We start from the raw sequence: 17,607 nt of genomic DNA, 5'->3' as shown, positions 1-17,607 counted from the left end.
GGGTCTTTTGGCCGAGGAGTCATCTTTGAGCCCCTGTGAAATTTTTATTAAGCCAATGAGTGGTCTACCCTGCTATAGGGCGTCACACCTGAACCTATATTGCCTACTAAAGGCAAAATAGATGATGTCTGACATCTAGGATGAAGAGGAGGGGGGGTCAAAAACAGGAATATGTCATGTGCGTCAACACGAACATGCATTTTTATATGTCTATATCATCAAATGGGGATGAGATACATTGTTTATGAGTCCAGAATCTGGTTAGTTGGGTCAAAGACACCCTAGATTCCAATTTGTAGCCCTGTAGCTTACCCCTAGGGGAAGATATGAATGTCTAAACTCAGAAGAAAATGAATGTCGCGACACGCGTGCCCAAAAAGAGGGGGTCTGACATTTGAGTACACTACCCCTCTACCCCTGTGCTCCAATTACAGCCACATGGCTGAAAATTAGTCTTGCTCATTTAGATATGGAACCAGAGGGATTGAAGAAAACAATATAAAATATAAAATTGAGGCTTTTTGTTTTAATTTATCGCAGGTCAATTTTCATATGGAATTACTTACATGTATGGCCTAAACTGTACTGTACAGGAACTACTCCCCATTCCAGAAAAATACAGCACTAATTTTTGGGGGTTAAAAAAATATTATAAAGTTCTGTGAAATGAAACATAGCTTAATCCTAGTTATTCATTAAGTCCTAACTGGAGATAAAAGAAAAAGTTCACTATTTTACTACTTTCTTGAAAAAAAGAGCCAAAAACATGCATTTTCGGCATGTTTTCTGACAATCAAGTCACAAAAATCACAGACTTGGAACAAGTCTAAGCATTCAAAATCTTGAGTATAGTATGCCAAAATTGTGCTCTAATTTTCGCTTTTTTTGTGTTAAATTCAATGGTTGGTTATAAGAATGAAACATGTCTTTTCCAAAAATTAGAATACATAAACTGAAATTATTAGTCTTAGTACAAGTCTTTGGGCTTGATTGTCGCAGGATACTAAAAATGCATGTTTTTGGCCCTTATTTCTAAAAAATTTCCAAATATTAAAATTGGACTTTTATTGCTAGTTAGGACTAACTAAAGGATTAGGATTTAGCTATGTTTCATTTAATTTGGCAAAACAGGATTATATTTTTAATCCCATAAAATTAGTTCTGTATTTTTCTGCAATAAGGAGTAGGCAGGAACATTGCTACTGACAAATGGCATGCACACATATTTTACTTGATATGACTGAAATATATTTTTCTTGATATGATTATAATTTTACTGTACTGAATTCTGAAATTCTTTGTATAATTTTTAAAATGATCAACATCATGGTGGCCACATTTTATTTAATTTATTATATTATTCCAAATAATTTCACATTGCCTATTGCTTTTGGATAATATGGTTTTAAAGAAACAAAAAAGTGCCATTTAAAATCTGTGGAAATTACACTTGATAATAACACAATAATAATTATGATTGCATGGTCTTGTTTTTGTATTTCAAAATAGCATTTCATCCAGCACTATGGCACAGAGACTCAAATTTTTACAGCCAATTTGATAGCTTGCAAAACATATTGAGTAAATTTCATTTGTCATGTCAATAACAGTTACGCTTGGTTTATATGCACAAAAAAATATCAAATGCAAGTACATGTAGGATGAATATTTCTCATTTAATTTCTCTTGCTCATTTAGAAGCAATCAACTATGTGATCCTTAATTACCTTACTGGTGCTGTGATGGTCAGCATGCACACAGGCTCCATTCTAATTATATACTGCACACAACTAAGACACACTGAAAACAAAAGCAATTTCAATATCCTCCATAGATCTATCGTCCATTTTATTTTGCAAATTTAGGTTTTAAAATAGTGTCTTTAAAAAATGGTTTTTGGTTTTGTTTTTTAAGTGTACAGACACTTTTTGTGCAGTTTCTGTGCAAAAAGTGCAGTTTCTGTGCACTTTTTGTGCAGTTTCTTTTTTTTTGTGCAGAATTGTCTTTTTGATTTTCCAAATCAACAAGAATTAAACATTTTGAAACAACTGGTAGCAATCAAGGGTTTTACACAACATTCATTGTTTTCATTCTGACAGTGATGTTGGTCTGAAAAATGAATCTTTTTTTCAGGTTTTTTTCTCCAAAATACTGATATAAGTTCCAAACCAAACAGCAAATAGGTATGAAATCATGAGTCCTTTTGCCAATAATTGGCATCATGAATTATTCATGATCATGTGTCAAATTGCTTGAAATGTAGGCCTACATAAAACCGCTATAAAATACAAACAAGAAAACTGCTTTTTTTTTCAACCTTCTGTAGTTCTGTTATCTGCATTCTTCAATGATAATAAGGGTCAAGTAAAAACATTACTCATAACACCATGAACTTCCCCCACAATCATCATCTTAAAATATTGGTAGTATGTTCATATTTCCAATTGTGACTAAATTTATAAACATACAGGACATATAAAATGCTTTTGTCTCATTGAATCACTTCCTGTGTACTTTAGAATGCTGAAAAAGTAAGGGCAATTCTTGATTTCTTCCCAGTATGAAGCTGGCTTTTGCGGCACAGAGCCATCTGAAGACCACTCTGCCCCCTGTTATGCTACTGATGGTATGTGACGTAGCCTGAATGTACTATAGCATGATAATAATAAATATGATACTATTTTTAAGCACTACTTGTCACAACCTCCCACACAGGAAATGGGGTTACCTGAATCATGTAAGACTTCATTTGAAATCTCCCCGGACCTGCGTGGAAGACCAAAGTCATGGGGGGCATGGATTTCAATTGTAATAACCCATAACAACACAAGAAAGCATGGAAAGCCACTAACTATACCCTTGTTAATAGACCATTGTGTGCAACAATATCAGGTGCAATTTAAACTGCAGACACAAAATATACACAGTGACTGTAGTGACACTAGGATCTTAAAAACCATGCGCCAGTACACAGTTCCTTAACCCCAATATGCTTGCACACTCATAAAATAACCTCTGAATATTTTGGGTACAAAAACTCACACTCCACAACTTGAGGTCTAACTTTTGAGCTGGGCTACTTGAATGAAAGTCATGGAACTACAAAATGTATTCAAATGGAATGATAATATTTTGCATGCTCATAGTGTGACAACCTGTTTTGACTCATCAATTACTAAGTGACCTGCAATCTAAAATGCCCTTAGCATGCTTGACTTCCTTCCCCTGCTTCCCTCCCTCCCTTGTTATGATTGAGCTCCTGTAACTTAAATATCAGTGCATGCTAGTCCGAGCTTGCACAGACTGATATTGCCATGAGGTAGGCTATCCCAAATCTGGACGTTTGATTATCAGGTCACTCAGAAAAGTTATACATGTGCATAATATATGGTAGATGTGGCATTTAAAGACAGAGACAGGGTTGTCACTACACTGGTCGGTGCCGGTCGGTAGTAACCAGTACTCAGGCAGACCAACCGGCACTCAAGGGAATATGAGGACTTGCCAACCGGCACTAAAGTAGAGAAATTGTACTTTTTACCCTAAAAAACAGCTGGAAAGTGACGCATGAGAGTATTTTGGACAAATATCATGGAAATTTAGCCGGCACTAAATTCAGTCTAGTGACAACCCTGGACAGAGACATCACCATATCGTCACCCTCATAACAAATCTCATTTGATGTGTTCCACAAGTTAATGAAGAATGCTGCTGGCAATTTGATTAATTATGCTGCTGGCAATTTGATTAATTATGGGTTTATTAGTCAGAAAATCATAATTTCAAATGAGAAACATGTAATAATGACTTTTGTTTATGAGGGTGACGATATGCTAATTAGGGTTAGGGCAGGGCCTCAGATTCGACAAGAATCACTGAATCGATTCTCGTAATGATTCTCGTAACATTTGTTGTGAGAATCAATTTCTTTCATTGAATCATGCAGTAAGTGAAGCGACTCGGATGGTTTTGATTCTCGTATTCAACAACTCTTCATATACCTTTGTACAGGAGCCAAGCGTTGTTAATCGGTGATGAATCCACAGTCTAGTAGCGTATACGCGAACGCAAGGTTACATGTACGCGTTACACATTTGCGCGTAAAATTCAACAGAGAAATCACCAATCTTCTTGTAAGGTTGAGTGGTAACAGACAAACAGACATTCCGAATGACAGAATCATGTGAATTAGACGACCTTTAGCTTGCTTTCGTTGTTGAAAGGGATTCAATCATGTTTCATCGTTGTTCATCACCGATTAACAACTCGCGTCCGGCTCGTCTGCGTAGTTTACTTCGCTCAGGCAGCTAAAGCTGCCCGCTGAAGTAAACCACGCAGACGACGCGGACGCATCGTTGTTAATCGGTGAACAACGGTGAAACATGATTGAATCCCTAAAACTGACACGAAATCTAGGCCCTGTTAGGGGTTAGAGGTTGGAGGTAGAAGTTCGATTTAGCCACTTGTCTTAAATGTCACATATATCTAATTTACAATGTTCGCGAAATTCTGTACACAGTTTTGTAAGTGTCATACTTACGGAGGTGCTACTTTATCCAGTCTGCTAAAAAGATCTTGCTTGATTGTTAAATTTTCCACAATTGCTTCAATAACGAGATCTGTATTCTTGCAGGCCTCCTCTGGGTCGGTGTGCATCTTAATTCTTGACATGGTAGTATTTACAAACTCAGCTGCATCCTACATGCAAAAATTTAAGAGAAGAAAAATTGAAACTTGAACATTGAAACCATCCCCACCCAACTACTGAAATCATATCCCCACCCAAACTATCAATTTCTTGTGAGAACTGTGAAATGTCTCTTTATTAAAATGTTTATAATGGTCCTTTCTTTGCACGATCTGTTCTTCTTCTTTTTTTTTCTTCTTTTATTTGGTAAGTTTATGTAATGTTGTAACTTAGGTGTAAAGGGGTGCTCTGCTCGCTTCAGGCCTTTTGAGCATCTCCTCATTCAAATTTTGTGTCTTTCTATATTTTGTATGTTTAATTTGAATGAAATAAAATGATGATGTATGATGATGTACAAAAACCCAAGCTCTTCAAGGGTGGAATGCACACATGATTGGACATGGCATAAAATATACATACATGTATAAAAGAACCAATGTTGCACCCTATAACCAATACATAGTACATACTCATTTATGATTTATACAAAATAGTAAAATATTAATTTTAAAATTGAAACAATTGTGCAGAAGTTGTATATCATATTCAGTATAGAGATGCACCTGTTATGAAAGTGTGTGCCCAGAAACCCAGGGGAGCCTGGTAGCCCACATGAGTAGATATATACCCAAAATAGGCCGTTTTTTGGTAAAATTCCAGGGGGGGGGGGGCTCAAGCCCAAACCTCCCCTCCCCAGACATGCACGTCATACATGACCTGGGCTCAAATTTCACGGAGGCCACCAATGCCATTAATTGCCTGCCCTTTTTCAGTTTTGGCCTTTGTGTCTACAGATCTTCATCAACTTCAAGGCATTCTTCATCACTTTTTGGCCTTGGTGCCCTTCTTTGATTTTGCCATTGCCCCCAAAATAAAAATTTGAGGCCTGTACATGACTTGTGTATATGCACTTATGCAGTACTCGAAATAAACCATTTTTGAATCTTCTTGGGTTTGAAATCTCATGATCTATGGGCCCTCATCAATTTTTACAGGTCCAAGCCCAAAAATGGTAATAATTTTAATGATACATTGGTACATATCTGCGACACTTTGTAAGACTTCAGACTCACAGATCAACAACAAGATAATCAATGCATGGATTGATGATGAAGCCAGCATTCAGTCCATCTTACTGACTTTGGTGACAAAAAATTACGGGTCACAAGCCACAGGCAAGGTCATCGGCGGGCCCGCAGTAATATTCACAGGTTTTTGGAACAAGGCCTCCCTTATTTCAATCATGCACTGTGCATGTATACCGTACACAAAACTGTGTGGACACAGTACTTACCGATGTATCTTCTCCATGTTTCTTCCTGGCCACTCTTGCCAAACTCTTGGAAATTATGGCTTGTGATTTCTGCAAGATTTCTTCTGATTGATCCACTACTACAATATCATGACCAGTCTGGGCTGCTACCTGTAAAAGAACAAAAATAGCAGACTTGTAATTCAGAGAAGTGTGAAACTGTTGAGCAGCCTTTTTTTTTTTTTTTTGAAAGATTTTTGAGGTGAGAAAGAGAGATCAGTTTCCAAAAAGCTCTTGTAAACTTCCTCAGGACTGGAGAGTAGGTGTACATGTATGTACACTGTAGCTGTAGCTCACCTGAATGTTGTTATTAGGAGAGTTATATTTAGCTCGCCTATAATTTTATAAACTTAAAATAATTAAAAGCACTCCCTTAGGTTAAAAAAGAAATAAAAGAGGTGTGAAAGAGAAGAAAAGGAAGGAAGGAAGGAGGAAAGGAAGAAAGAAAAGAAGGAAGCAAGGAAGGAAGAAATGAAGGAATGAAAGAGAGAAAAAAAGAAACAACGGAAGGAAGGAAGGAAGGAGGAAGGAAGGAATGAAGGAAGGAAGGTAGGAGGAAAGGAAGAAAGGAAAGAAGGAAGCAAGGAAGAAAGCAAGGAAGGAAGAAAGCAAGGAAGAAATGAAGGAAGATAGAAAAAAAAGGAAGGAAGGCAGGAAGGAGGAAAGGAAGAAAGGAAAGAAGGAAGCAAGGAAGGAAGAAAGCAAGGAAGGAAGAAAGCAAGGAAGAAATGAAGAAAGGAACAAAATAAGGAAGGAAGGAAGGAAGGAAGCCATGTTGGTGGGTCTCTCATGCATGGTATGCATGTACTCGCATCACTTCCCAACATCCATGTTGGGAAGTGGACAAGTGGTTGTACATTTATTGGATTGTTTTTCTTGATTTCATGTCATTTTTATGTTAATTTGTGTATGCTATGGTATTCTAGGTGTATCGACTGGTCTGCTGGTTATTGTTTTTGGGGGCCCATCACGGCCCTGCACTTCTTAGATCGCCTTGATAAGAGTTCGAAGCCCTGTCGTCAACAGAGGGCAGTAAACTCGAGGTAAAGAATATCCCATATCGCGCTAATGAGCTGGGCAGTAACCGTAGAAAAAGCTTGTTTCTGGCGAAAATTGACAAGTAACTTTCACAAATTTCTAGATACAGTTACTATAATGTCGTACGATGTATTCAAACCATTTGTTAACCATTTCTTTTTTAGGGAGCAATAATTATTTATCATGAATATTATTGTCATGTTGATGACATCATAGTTACTTGCATTTTGTTCATTTTAAAATTTTGAAACATTTAACGCTCAAAAGTCACACAAAATCATTCACATATATTTTTCTTTATTTCACCAGAGTGTCCTTGCCAAGATTCTAGCATCAGACCATGCGCTTTCTCAAGATACAGCCTTCATAAGTGTTAGGTCACTTCTGTACAATTCTTATAATTTGTTTCATGCATACAAATAGCGATGCACGCTTTTTGTTGTGTTTTTGATAGGTTTTCATGTCCGATTTTAACGATAAAACATTATTCCCTATAGAAAAACAATATGGCAAAAGATACAACAGTTTGTAACATTCTCCATGAACTTAACCATCTATGTTTGGATTGTGAATGATGTAATTAACGTGTGTAATGAGATTTTCTCTTTCTGAATCTGACTTGTAAAATATTGTTTTTCATCACAATTCCTCATCAAATTCATACATTTCTGGGTCAAAAGTCAGGTAAAACACTTTGTGGTTTTGAAATTTGGTTTAGAAATAACGCTAATAAAATCATTTGGGTTGATCAAGCAGTTGCTTTTTATGATTTTCAAGGCAATATGCATAAATGATGAATCTGCATATAATGTACATAATTTTTCACTTGACCAACGGTCATTATTGATCACGGGTTATATTGTATGCGATTGACATCAAAGAACCACATGTGTATGAGCTTGTGCATTGAATTGAATTACACAATGGTTATTCAGGTTATTGATCGCTAGATGGAAGCTTAACATGATACATATTTATTACGTAGGATTCCATGCCTGTGCAGGGATTTGAACCCTAGCGACCAGAACTATGAACACTTTGAAGTGTTAGCACCTTGCAGGGCCGTGCCATGTGCATATTTTTTTCCTGTGTATTGTCATTTTATTGCTGTGCAATTCTGTGCTAGTGTGCTCTCTAATTCTATAAATTTTTATTATATTGCATTTCACAGCTGGTCTAGTAAAATATATTTTTATTATGATGTTTGTGTAGTATTTTTTAAGCCTATCAACTTTTATACTGAATTCATTGTAATATGCTGTAGCATTATTTTGTAATTGATTTTCCCAAAGTGTAAAGTGCATGTTACATGTATATATAAATGCTGTTTTATTATTGTTATTAAAGAAAGCAAGCAAGCAAGCAAGCAAGCAAGCAAGCAAGCAAGCAAGCAAGCAAGCAAGAAGATGAAGAGAGAAGTTGTTTTCTTGGGTCTGGTTTTGAACCATAGACTCATCAGGGACATTTATATTACAAGGTAATAGTAAGTAAGTAAGCAAGCAAGCAAGCAAGCAAGCAAGCAAGCAAGCAAGCAAGCAAGCAAGCAAGCAAGCAAGCAAGCAAGAAGATGAAGAGAGATGTTTTTTTCTTGGGTTGTGCTTTGAACCATAGACTCATCAGGGACATTTATATTACAAGGTAATAGTAAGTAAGTAAGCAAGCAAGCAAGCAAGCAAGCAAGAAGGATGAAGAGAGAAGTTGTTTTCTTGGGTCTGGTTTTGAACCATAGACTCATCAGGGACATTTCTATTACAAGGAAAAAAATTATAACAAAATTGTCACTAAAAATGTTGAGAATATTACAAGGAAATTCAACACGTGTTACATGATCAAAATTAGAAAAATAATCATGCTTTCACACAAAAATTATTGTAATTCATCTCAGGTTTGTCAGAAACCTACAGGCTACAAGTCTTATAATTATATCATCATAAAGCTGAAAGTGTAAGGAAGACAATTATGCAACTTGTAAGTTGATACAGGGTGCCACAAATATCTGAAATAACTGAAAAATCTATATACTGGTGTCCCACAAGGTGTCATCCTTGGACCACTTCTGTTTATTATGTTCATTGGCGACATCACTATTGGAGTATCAGACTTACAAATCCATGCCATCCATGAATCAAATCCAAGGAAGATAGAATTGGCACTGCAACATCACTCGATGTAGACCTCGAAGCAATAGAGACATGGGTAAACACATGGAATGTTCTGTTTGGAGTCACCAAGTGCAAGACAACCATTATTGCCAACCGCAGAGATGCTCCAACCAGTCATCCTGGCCTCCATAGTTTTGGAACAACTTTGGAAGACAGATATACTGTTTTTCTCATTTACAAGTTATATAATTATTTAAAATAATTTGTGGTGTTGTTTGTGTATTTGTGATGCTTTATAATGCAAAATATTTTGTAATACTATGGGCCAAAGGCCTGATTGTATTTAATAAAATTGAACTTGAACTTGAACTTGATAAAACTGACCTACTTGGTCTTTAAAACTATAAACAAAGACTTGTCATGGACTCCTGTAGTGAACAAGATGGCAGGAATAGCCAGCCAACATCTGGGTCATCTTTGTCGTGCGGCTCCCTACCTTATTCATTCTCAGAGAGCAACTATATATATAAGACATGATCCAATCCAAGATGGAATATGCCAGCTCCATCCACGTGGATGGGTGCTTCACCCACCTCTCTATCTAAACTTGATGCTACACGTACTTGTACATACAAAGAAGAGCAGTATGTACATGTATCATTGGCATCTCAGAAGAAGATGGAAAGAACTATCAAATACACCACATCCACCTGGGACATACATGTACATGTAGAAGAGCAGTGGGAGCCATTTCTCTATTTCATAGGATGCTCTATGGCGAAGCTCCAGAACTCTTTCAACACCTGTTACCAGATCACATGATCATTGATCCTCGTCTGCGTCGCTTCTGTCTCATCCCACAACTAGTATTGGGCGACGAAGTCGACTTCAGTCGTAGTCGCGACTGTTTTAACAGTCGGCGACTCAACTTCTTCCAATCAGCGTTCGAAATAGGGCCGGTCAGCCGGCCATTGGCCTGTAACTTTTTGGCTTGGCCGGTAACTTTTCTGACTAGCAGTGTAGTTGCAGGCCCGGCTGGCCGGTAACTTTTTAGTTACAGGCCCGGCTGGTCTGTAACGTTTTGAGGCATATTTCTAACACTGCTTCTAATGTCAAAGTCTTTTTTGGATCTCCGATCAAAGTGCAGGGATACGGTAACTTCATACTGCAGCGCATGTAAGCTTATTCAATATTTCTTAATACAAGTTAGGTCACCAAAACATAGCGTATGCATTGTTTTCATGTCATATTTACAACAATAATTTTTTATCCGCCAAAGTCGCGACTTTCAAGCTACCGACTAGTCGACTCCAGAAAGGTGCATGTCGCCCAACGCTACCCACAACCAAGCTGTCAAAATTCCAATATCCAACCTGGTCAGCCACCAGAGATCATTCCTTCCATCCTCAGCTCACTTATTTATACTTGGTCCAATAACCTCCAACCAAAATTGGCTGAGCTTCAAGCCGGAGGTTAACAACTATATCTTGGCGCAAACCCATCAGCGCTATCACAATGAAACTTGGCCGAAAACAATTATTTGCTTGCCCACAGGGCCTCTTCATGTGGAAGGGTTGGTAGGTCAGCGGCTTTTTGTTTCCCTATCAAATACACACAATTCACAATCAAACTTGCCAACCGATTTTTATCTGGATGCAAATGAGCAAAAGCACTACTAATAACTAATGACTATATCACATGCCCAAAACCAGCCAATCATGTGCGTGGGATTGGTCACCATCATGAATATTACTTGCGAACATTGAAATGCACAAGCCTGCTACGATTGGTACACTCAGTCAGCAGCACTAGTGTTTATGCATGCAGATTGCAGGTCGTTATCATCAGAATCCATGCGTGCATACGTGTAGCTGACCCCCGTTCACACACACACACAGCAGCCATGCGAAAGATGGGATTTTTAATGTCACAAAAAACAACAGAACCGCCAAATTTGTGACGGACCCGCCTCACAAGCTTCAGCGCATTCAACGCTACGATAATACACAATGTTAATTTGAGACAGACAGTGACATTCATGTACACAAAAAAATTAAATATTTGCAAAAATTTTAAAAACTCATGTTTTTGAACGATTCTGAATTTTATCAATGAAAATGCAGCGATGACGTCATTGGGTTAACAATTTTCCAACTGCTGATTGGTTGATTGCGTCACTGTCAGTGATCTGTGCATGCACGGTACGGAATGATTTTTCGTATGGGTAAAATACACTGTGCAGGAGTGTTACAAAATCATGCAAGCTGGGCTCAAAAAATAAAATTGAACGCAAGTCACCTAAATTCTGTGACTTTTTTGAGAGGGCCATAGATGTTGTCAACAAAATATTACAAAGACTGTTTTAGAAAATGTACCGTAGTTTATAAAAATTATAAAATATTTGAGGCCATACAGGTACATGTACTATACAGTAGCACTACACAATAGCACTACTTTGATGGATACTTACATCAATTTGAAGAACAATGTGATGCTAAAATTGATGAAAATTTTGGACTACTTTTGCCAATAAACCAGTTGAAAATATATATTTAGTAACATCACTGATGTATTTTTTTAATTTTTTCTTCAATATGTTATGCTTACAATAAGACAACAATTACATTTCTGATCACTGTTTGTAATTTTGACCCTTTTGTCACACTTTGGTGCCATTATTTCTGATTCATAACCTCATGAATACATTGTATGCATGATGCGTGTGATCCAATCATATTTTATTATTTGTGAAAACGCGAACGCAATTCGTCAGTCATCATAGACAGTGACGGAGGTGTGACGATGTAAGTAGGCTACCTCGGGCTAGGTAATTTAAACCTGGAACTGTTTTTTAAATTCATTTTTTGAGCATCATTCCATTCTATTTTTCTCGGATCATTCTGCAAGTTTGTAAAACAGTCCTCGGTAAACGGTCACGCCCCCCGGGCCCGGGGGGGCACTCAACTTAAATTTTGGTAGGGGTGTGCGGCGCGGAGCGCCGAACTTTGGGAACTAAGAACTGATTTTCGGGCAAAATAGGGGCTTGAAGAACTGAAATTAGGGCCAAATTATAGGCTGTTGAGCTAAAATTTCTAAATTATTTCCAAATTTGAGCTTAAAGAGCTACAATTGTCAGAGTTTGAGGCTCAAAGAACTGGAGCAGATCCAAATGTGGGGCTTAAGGAACTGCCGGAGAGCCTGAAAAAGGGACCCTTGAGCGCCGCACATACCCGTACCACCTTAACATGTGAGTGCCCCCGGGTCACGCCTGCAGAGACACTTGCATGCTCGCGCTCATGATGCCGGGCATGATGCTTGGGTCCTGATATTGACAAGCAGTGCCAGGCTTGAAATGCTCAAGCCAGGCCTAGGCTAAAAAGCGTAGTAATCATTGTACACAAAACAGTATTTTCCTCGCCCCAAAACAAAACCCTCCAATTTCACACAATGACCTCAAAATAGATGGTGTGCAGTTATTATTGTCTAATTATATAGGTATGCCAGGTGAATTTAAATTTGCCATCAAACTGCATCATTTTATATATCAAATTAAAGCCCTTGAGTAAAGAAAGCCTAAACTGAAAACCTTTTTGTCATAGCACTTTCCGTGGCAAAGTTACATCTTTTCAAAGATCGACTTTCATCAAAAAGATTCTGCTAGCAAAATTCCCCAAAACAGCATTACGGGCACAGTGTCATCGCCCGATATCTTCATGGCAGAAATCGCCATGGTAGGTTGAATCCACCGCCACGCATGGCCATTTTGTATCGACCTGTTTAATAGTTTTGAGTCACATATATCGACCGAAGGACATATGACAAAGGCTACTGGGGGTGTTTCTAGATCTTAGTCTCATGATGATAGCAGCTTTTTTTAATCTAAAATTCCATGTGTGAGTGTCCACACTCGGCAGTCCACGCTTTTTAATGCGTGCCGGTTCAAAATTCTGAAAATTGGTGAAAGCGTGGGGGTTTAAACTTTTTGGGTAAAAAGCGTGGAATGATATAAAACGTGGGATTAAAATAAAAGCGTGGGGCTTCTTCTAACTTACAGTATATTTTTATTGAATGATAAAATAATCATAGTTCCAAGAAAAATCACCAAAACTCGCACACCATGTCGCAAGATAAAATTCCATTTGATGCAGTACGAGTGTCCAGCACAATGTACACTATATCCTCCCGGAAACCCCAGGGCCAAAACACATACATCATATATGCAAATGTCCGATTTTCCATGATGTGTTATTTTTCTTTACATCGATCGTATGTGTGACGTCATTAATCATGCATAATTGATTGAGCGAAGCAGCACGGAAGTAGGATATAGTCGCTGAAAACAGCGTACGTCAGGGTTCATGACAAGAACAACATTTGAACGCCATAAAAGTACAGTTATTCATTTAAATGCTTATTATACAGTACAGTAGTAGTTTTTCACATATAATTTGCATTGTTCACGTAATGTATCAAAACATCAGACTCACACGTGTGAAATAGGTGCAGAATTCGGCGTACTTGATTTACTTCGAACCAAATTGTGTGTGACTTCGTCAATGTTTACAAATAGCGGAAAAAGTGGTGGGGGTCAAGAATTTTCAGTATAAAGGGTGCCTCAGTAAAAAGCGTGGGGTCAGGAATTTTCAGTATAAAGGGTGCCTCAATAAAAAGGGTGGGGGTAAAATAAAAAGGGTGGGAGTCAAACCCCACTGCCGAGTATGGTGTCTCATCACAATAAAAAATCATATATTTGGGTCAAGTGAAGTATCTAGAAAACATATTTAGGTTTCCTTGACCGACCTGTTCTTGAAAAAAATTGAAATTTCTATGTAATATGTATTGTGTTTAGTCCCCAGTCTAGGCGAATTTCGCTGACTAGCAAGTGTGTTAACTAAGGTTTGCCTGGCATACCTAAATTATATACCCATAGGCCATACATGTGTACATGCCAAGCCTTTGACGTGGATACTGCGTAAAGCCAAAATAATTAATTCTCGATCATGAGAGCCAACTTGGGTTTGTTCGAAATGTTCTAACTTTCGTATGAACAACCGATAGCTTGTGATACGTAAAGTTAGAACTTGTAAGGATGTTATCGTATGTAACGTACTTGTTTACATGTACGTGTGATACATGTACGCAGTTGCCATACAGAGTACAATTTCATGTATATGAATAAAACTTCTTCCTCAAGTTAGTTGTTGTCTCCAAAATATCATGAAATAGTTCGTGACATATTACCGACACACTGTATAATATTTTCTTAAATTTTCATACATGTACATACGAAAAATGTCAATATTCGTTCTCCGAACGGCTTCGATCAACGCCGTGTTTCTGCTGTATATGCACCCACTGACCTCCAGCAGTGTTGCCAAAATGTTAGCCCAAATCATGAGTCAAATAAATTAAAAGTCGATCGATTGTTTTAAAATTCATACATTGGTATCTATGGGATAGCAAAATACCATAAATTGCCTACGCCAGATTTGAAAAGTTGCTCAATTACTTTCTTAACCATCAATTGGTGTCTATTGGACAGGAAACTGTAGTGTGGAAAATCTTCAAAAGTCATCCTTTTGGGCTACTAAGTCGCTGCTTTGCAATCCTGAACTCCGCCCGTGCTTATTCCACCAGCCGTCTACACTGCGCATGTACTGTGACCACTGATCAGTGACTGTGACTGATTATGACCCGGATGTACCCAATTGAAAAAGGTCGTCTCTAGCGTGTACATCGGTGACAGTAAATCGGCCATGATCATTGCTCGGAGCATCGCACTGCTGTGACCTAAAACATCTCCAGAATGTACTTCAAAGATGTATTTTTCTCTAAAAGTAAGCAACTTTGAATTCGAAGATACATTATGTTAGTCCAGGAAAATTGTAGCCAAAAGTGACATTCGAAGAATGTTTTTTACTATGCGTTATAAAAAGTATCAACGCTATGCAGACGCGTTTTCAAATAGCCAGAAAGTTCTATCTTATGCACACATAACTCTCGTGTCGTCGTGCATAAAAGATAGATTTTTCGATCAAACTTGGGTACACCCAGTTATTTGCGTCGAGCGTACTTCGCAAATACCGGCGCTCACGGCGCAAACACAGCCTCTGAGAATTGACCAATTACACGGTCATTGCTAGGCAAGGTCAAGGTTCTATCATGCAGGTCGCGCGATCGTGTTCTGCATGAGACTGAGTCTGTGAAAAGTACGCTGACGCAGAAGGTACATCCTCTCTAGATACAGACTTTAAGGTACATATAATTTCGAGGTGCATAACAGACACAAAATTTGTGTCATAACAAACACCAAATTGGTGTCGATGACCTGACATGCATGCATTCTTTTGTGATGGTCTTTCAATTTGTGCCGAGTGTCCTTGGCAGACTTGACTATGCTTCAGTGGTCATGAAAGGATTCAATAGATAACCTCTGCCCCACTAATCCCCAGCTATTGTCTGAAATTGCACCTCGGAAGATATATTATAACAACTCAGTCCCTCAAATGATAGTCATATAACGACCAAAAGATAAATGACTGACTATCATTGAGGACTGAGTTCCGCAGTCTACATCCTCTCATGAATCGAGAATTTGCTGTTTTGACTATAGTTATAGTACTAGATTTCTGGCTCAAAATGAACTGAGCTGAGCTGAGTGATCATGAGCTATCATGCATACACTGTCATGATGTAACTTGTAGTGTAAATTCGTAAATTCGATACGTACAATGTCAATGTCATGATGTGTACAAAAATGTGTAAGCTTACCTGGGCAATTCCAGCACCCATTTGACCACCTCCTATTACTGTAATTTGTTTGATATGGGTTAATCGTTGAGCTGAGGTGGCAAAACCTCGACACGCCATATGTGTTACAAAGGACATTTTGAAAATTCAAAGTTTATTATTACAGAAAATTAACACTATTTCAAAAATTTCAGCAACGTGAACGTCCCCATCCACTGCACGCAATGAGTCCGATGACCTTTAGCATTGCTCAACGACCCCACACATGACCAAAGGAAGATTAATTGCGTTATCGTCAACATACAATGCTCCAGGAACAGAGATACTCCGGGCGCACGACTGCACTTGACACGACTGCAGATTTATTATAGGCCCTACTCCAGTAGGCCCCCGATGCCGGAATTTTTTCACACACTTTTGACCCCCCCACCTTAGAGGTAAAGGGTAACCTGATTGACAACCTCATCCTCCCACTTTATCCCATCAAAATGCAGATTTTGGTAGGTGAAAGCTCATAATTTTGTCATTACATAATTTCAACATGTTAATGACAAAAATATGAGCTTTCACCCCGCGGGGCTTTCACCTACCAAAATCTGCATTTTGATGGGGTAAAGTGGGGGGATCTTGAAATGGTTTCGGGAAATTGTTATTAGGCTATCATAACTTACACATTTTGTAAACTTGAAATTCAAACCTTTGACGTTTGTGTTATCACTGTCATCAAAGTATTCTAGCCATACTTTGCTGTCATAATAGTCTAGGACAGTGATGCAATTAATTAAACAACATGCAGTTATATTATAAAGTGATGTTTTTCCTGTGAAATGTTTGGAATCAGACCAGAAGTAGGCCTACTAGCTCAAAATTAAGTTAGGATATACAATCTTCAACACTATATATAAAGAACTATATAACACTGATCTCTGACTATTGAATGATTTATCAACTTCGAGTACATAAAAAAAGTACCTGATCAAAATACCCTTATCGATCTGCCAAGTACGGTACGGTACCGGTACTTTTATAGAAGCGCGCGTAAATTATTCAATATCAGGTTGTTTTTTGCTTCAGGATTAGGCCTAATGTTGCTAAAGTTTTTACACCCTCACCCCACGTGCCAAAAAACTTTGTAGGCCTAACCCCCTGTTCATACATCCTAAACTTTTTAAGCCCCCGTATTTCCTATTTTCCAGCCCCAAGGTAGTTCTGAACAATCCCGTACTATACTGGGTAGGGCCTATATGGCATGCAACTTTGTAAAATTTTGCACACTTCGCGTGCACTGGCCCTTCAAGTTGAATATTCCACCTTCATTTTGAGCTAAAATTATCTGAAAATGTTTTTTGCGCGCTTCACGCGTAACTATCCTCGGAATGCCAGTGATTTTAATGCTTCCTCCACCAAGACCATGAGTCAATCTTGGCCACTTGAGTGCACATGACTTGCTCACGGTGAGTTTGGGGACTCTAAATCTTGGCCTGGCCCGGGGCTCCCAAAAAGGTAAATCCGGCCCTGGACAAGGAGTAGTTCAGGGCTCTTTTAACCCCGGGCTTTTAACATCTCTTTCAACAGCTTTTATCAGCTTTATTTCATTTTCGCTTTTGCTCGGGCCCCTGAACCCTCGAGTCGGGGCCCCTGGACTTCTTCTCGCTTGCTAAGACCCTGGAGGGATCCCGAAGAGAGAATCTTTAAAAAAAAAAATCTTTTCCTCCTTT

At 38.4% G+C, this 17,607-nt stretch overlaps 1 protein-coding gene across 2 annotated transcripts in view; it reads right to left on the bottom strand.

Annotated features, from left to right (window-relative positions):
- LOC140171435 (hydroxyacyl-coenzyme A dehydrogenase, mitochondrial-like) overlaps window positions 1-16,136 on the bottom strand; it is a 43,777-nt gene extending 27,641 nt beyond the window's left edge. Inside the window, exons 1-3 of one of the 2 annotated variants that reach the window (XM_072194695.1) lie at window positions 15,911-16,136; window positions 5,982-6,110; window positions 4,541-4,698 (exon numbers count right to left, since the gene is read on the bottom strand). In XM_072194695.1, coding sequence (XP_072050796.1) covers window positions 4,541-4,698; window positions 5,982-6,110; window positions 15,911-16,027 — 404 coding nt within the window. In that variant the 5' untranslated portion in view covers window positions 16,028-16,136. The remainder of the gene's footprint in view (window positions 1-4,540; window positions 4,699-5,981; window positions 6,111-15,910) is intronic. The other variant, XM_072194693.1, reaches the window with a different exon arrangement.
- Window positions 16,137-17,607: the final 1,471 nt, after the last annotated feature.

This window comes from Amphiura filiformis, chromosome 15 (assembly GCF_039555335.1).
Source record: "Amphiura filiformis chromosome 15, Afil_fr2py, whole genome shotgun sequence".
Classification (NCBI taxonomy): Eukaryota; Metazoa; Echinodermata; class Ophiuroidea; order Amphilepidida; family Amphiuridae; genus Amphiura; species Amphiura filiformis.
The sequence above is the reverse complement of the archived record's forward strand: the minus strand, read 5'-3'. Positions and strand labels throughout refer to the sequence as shown.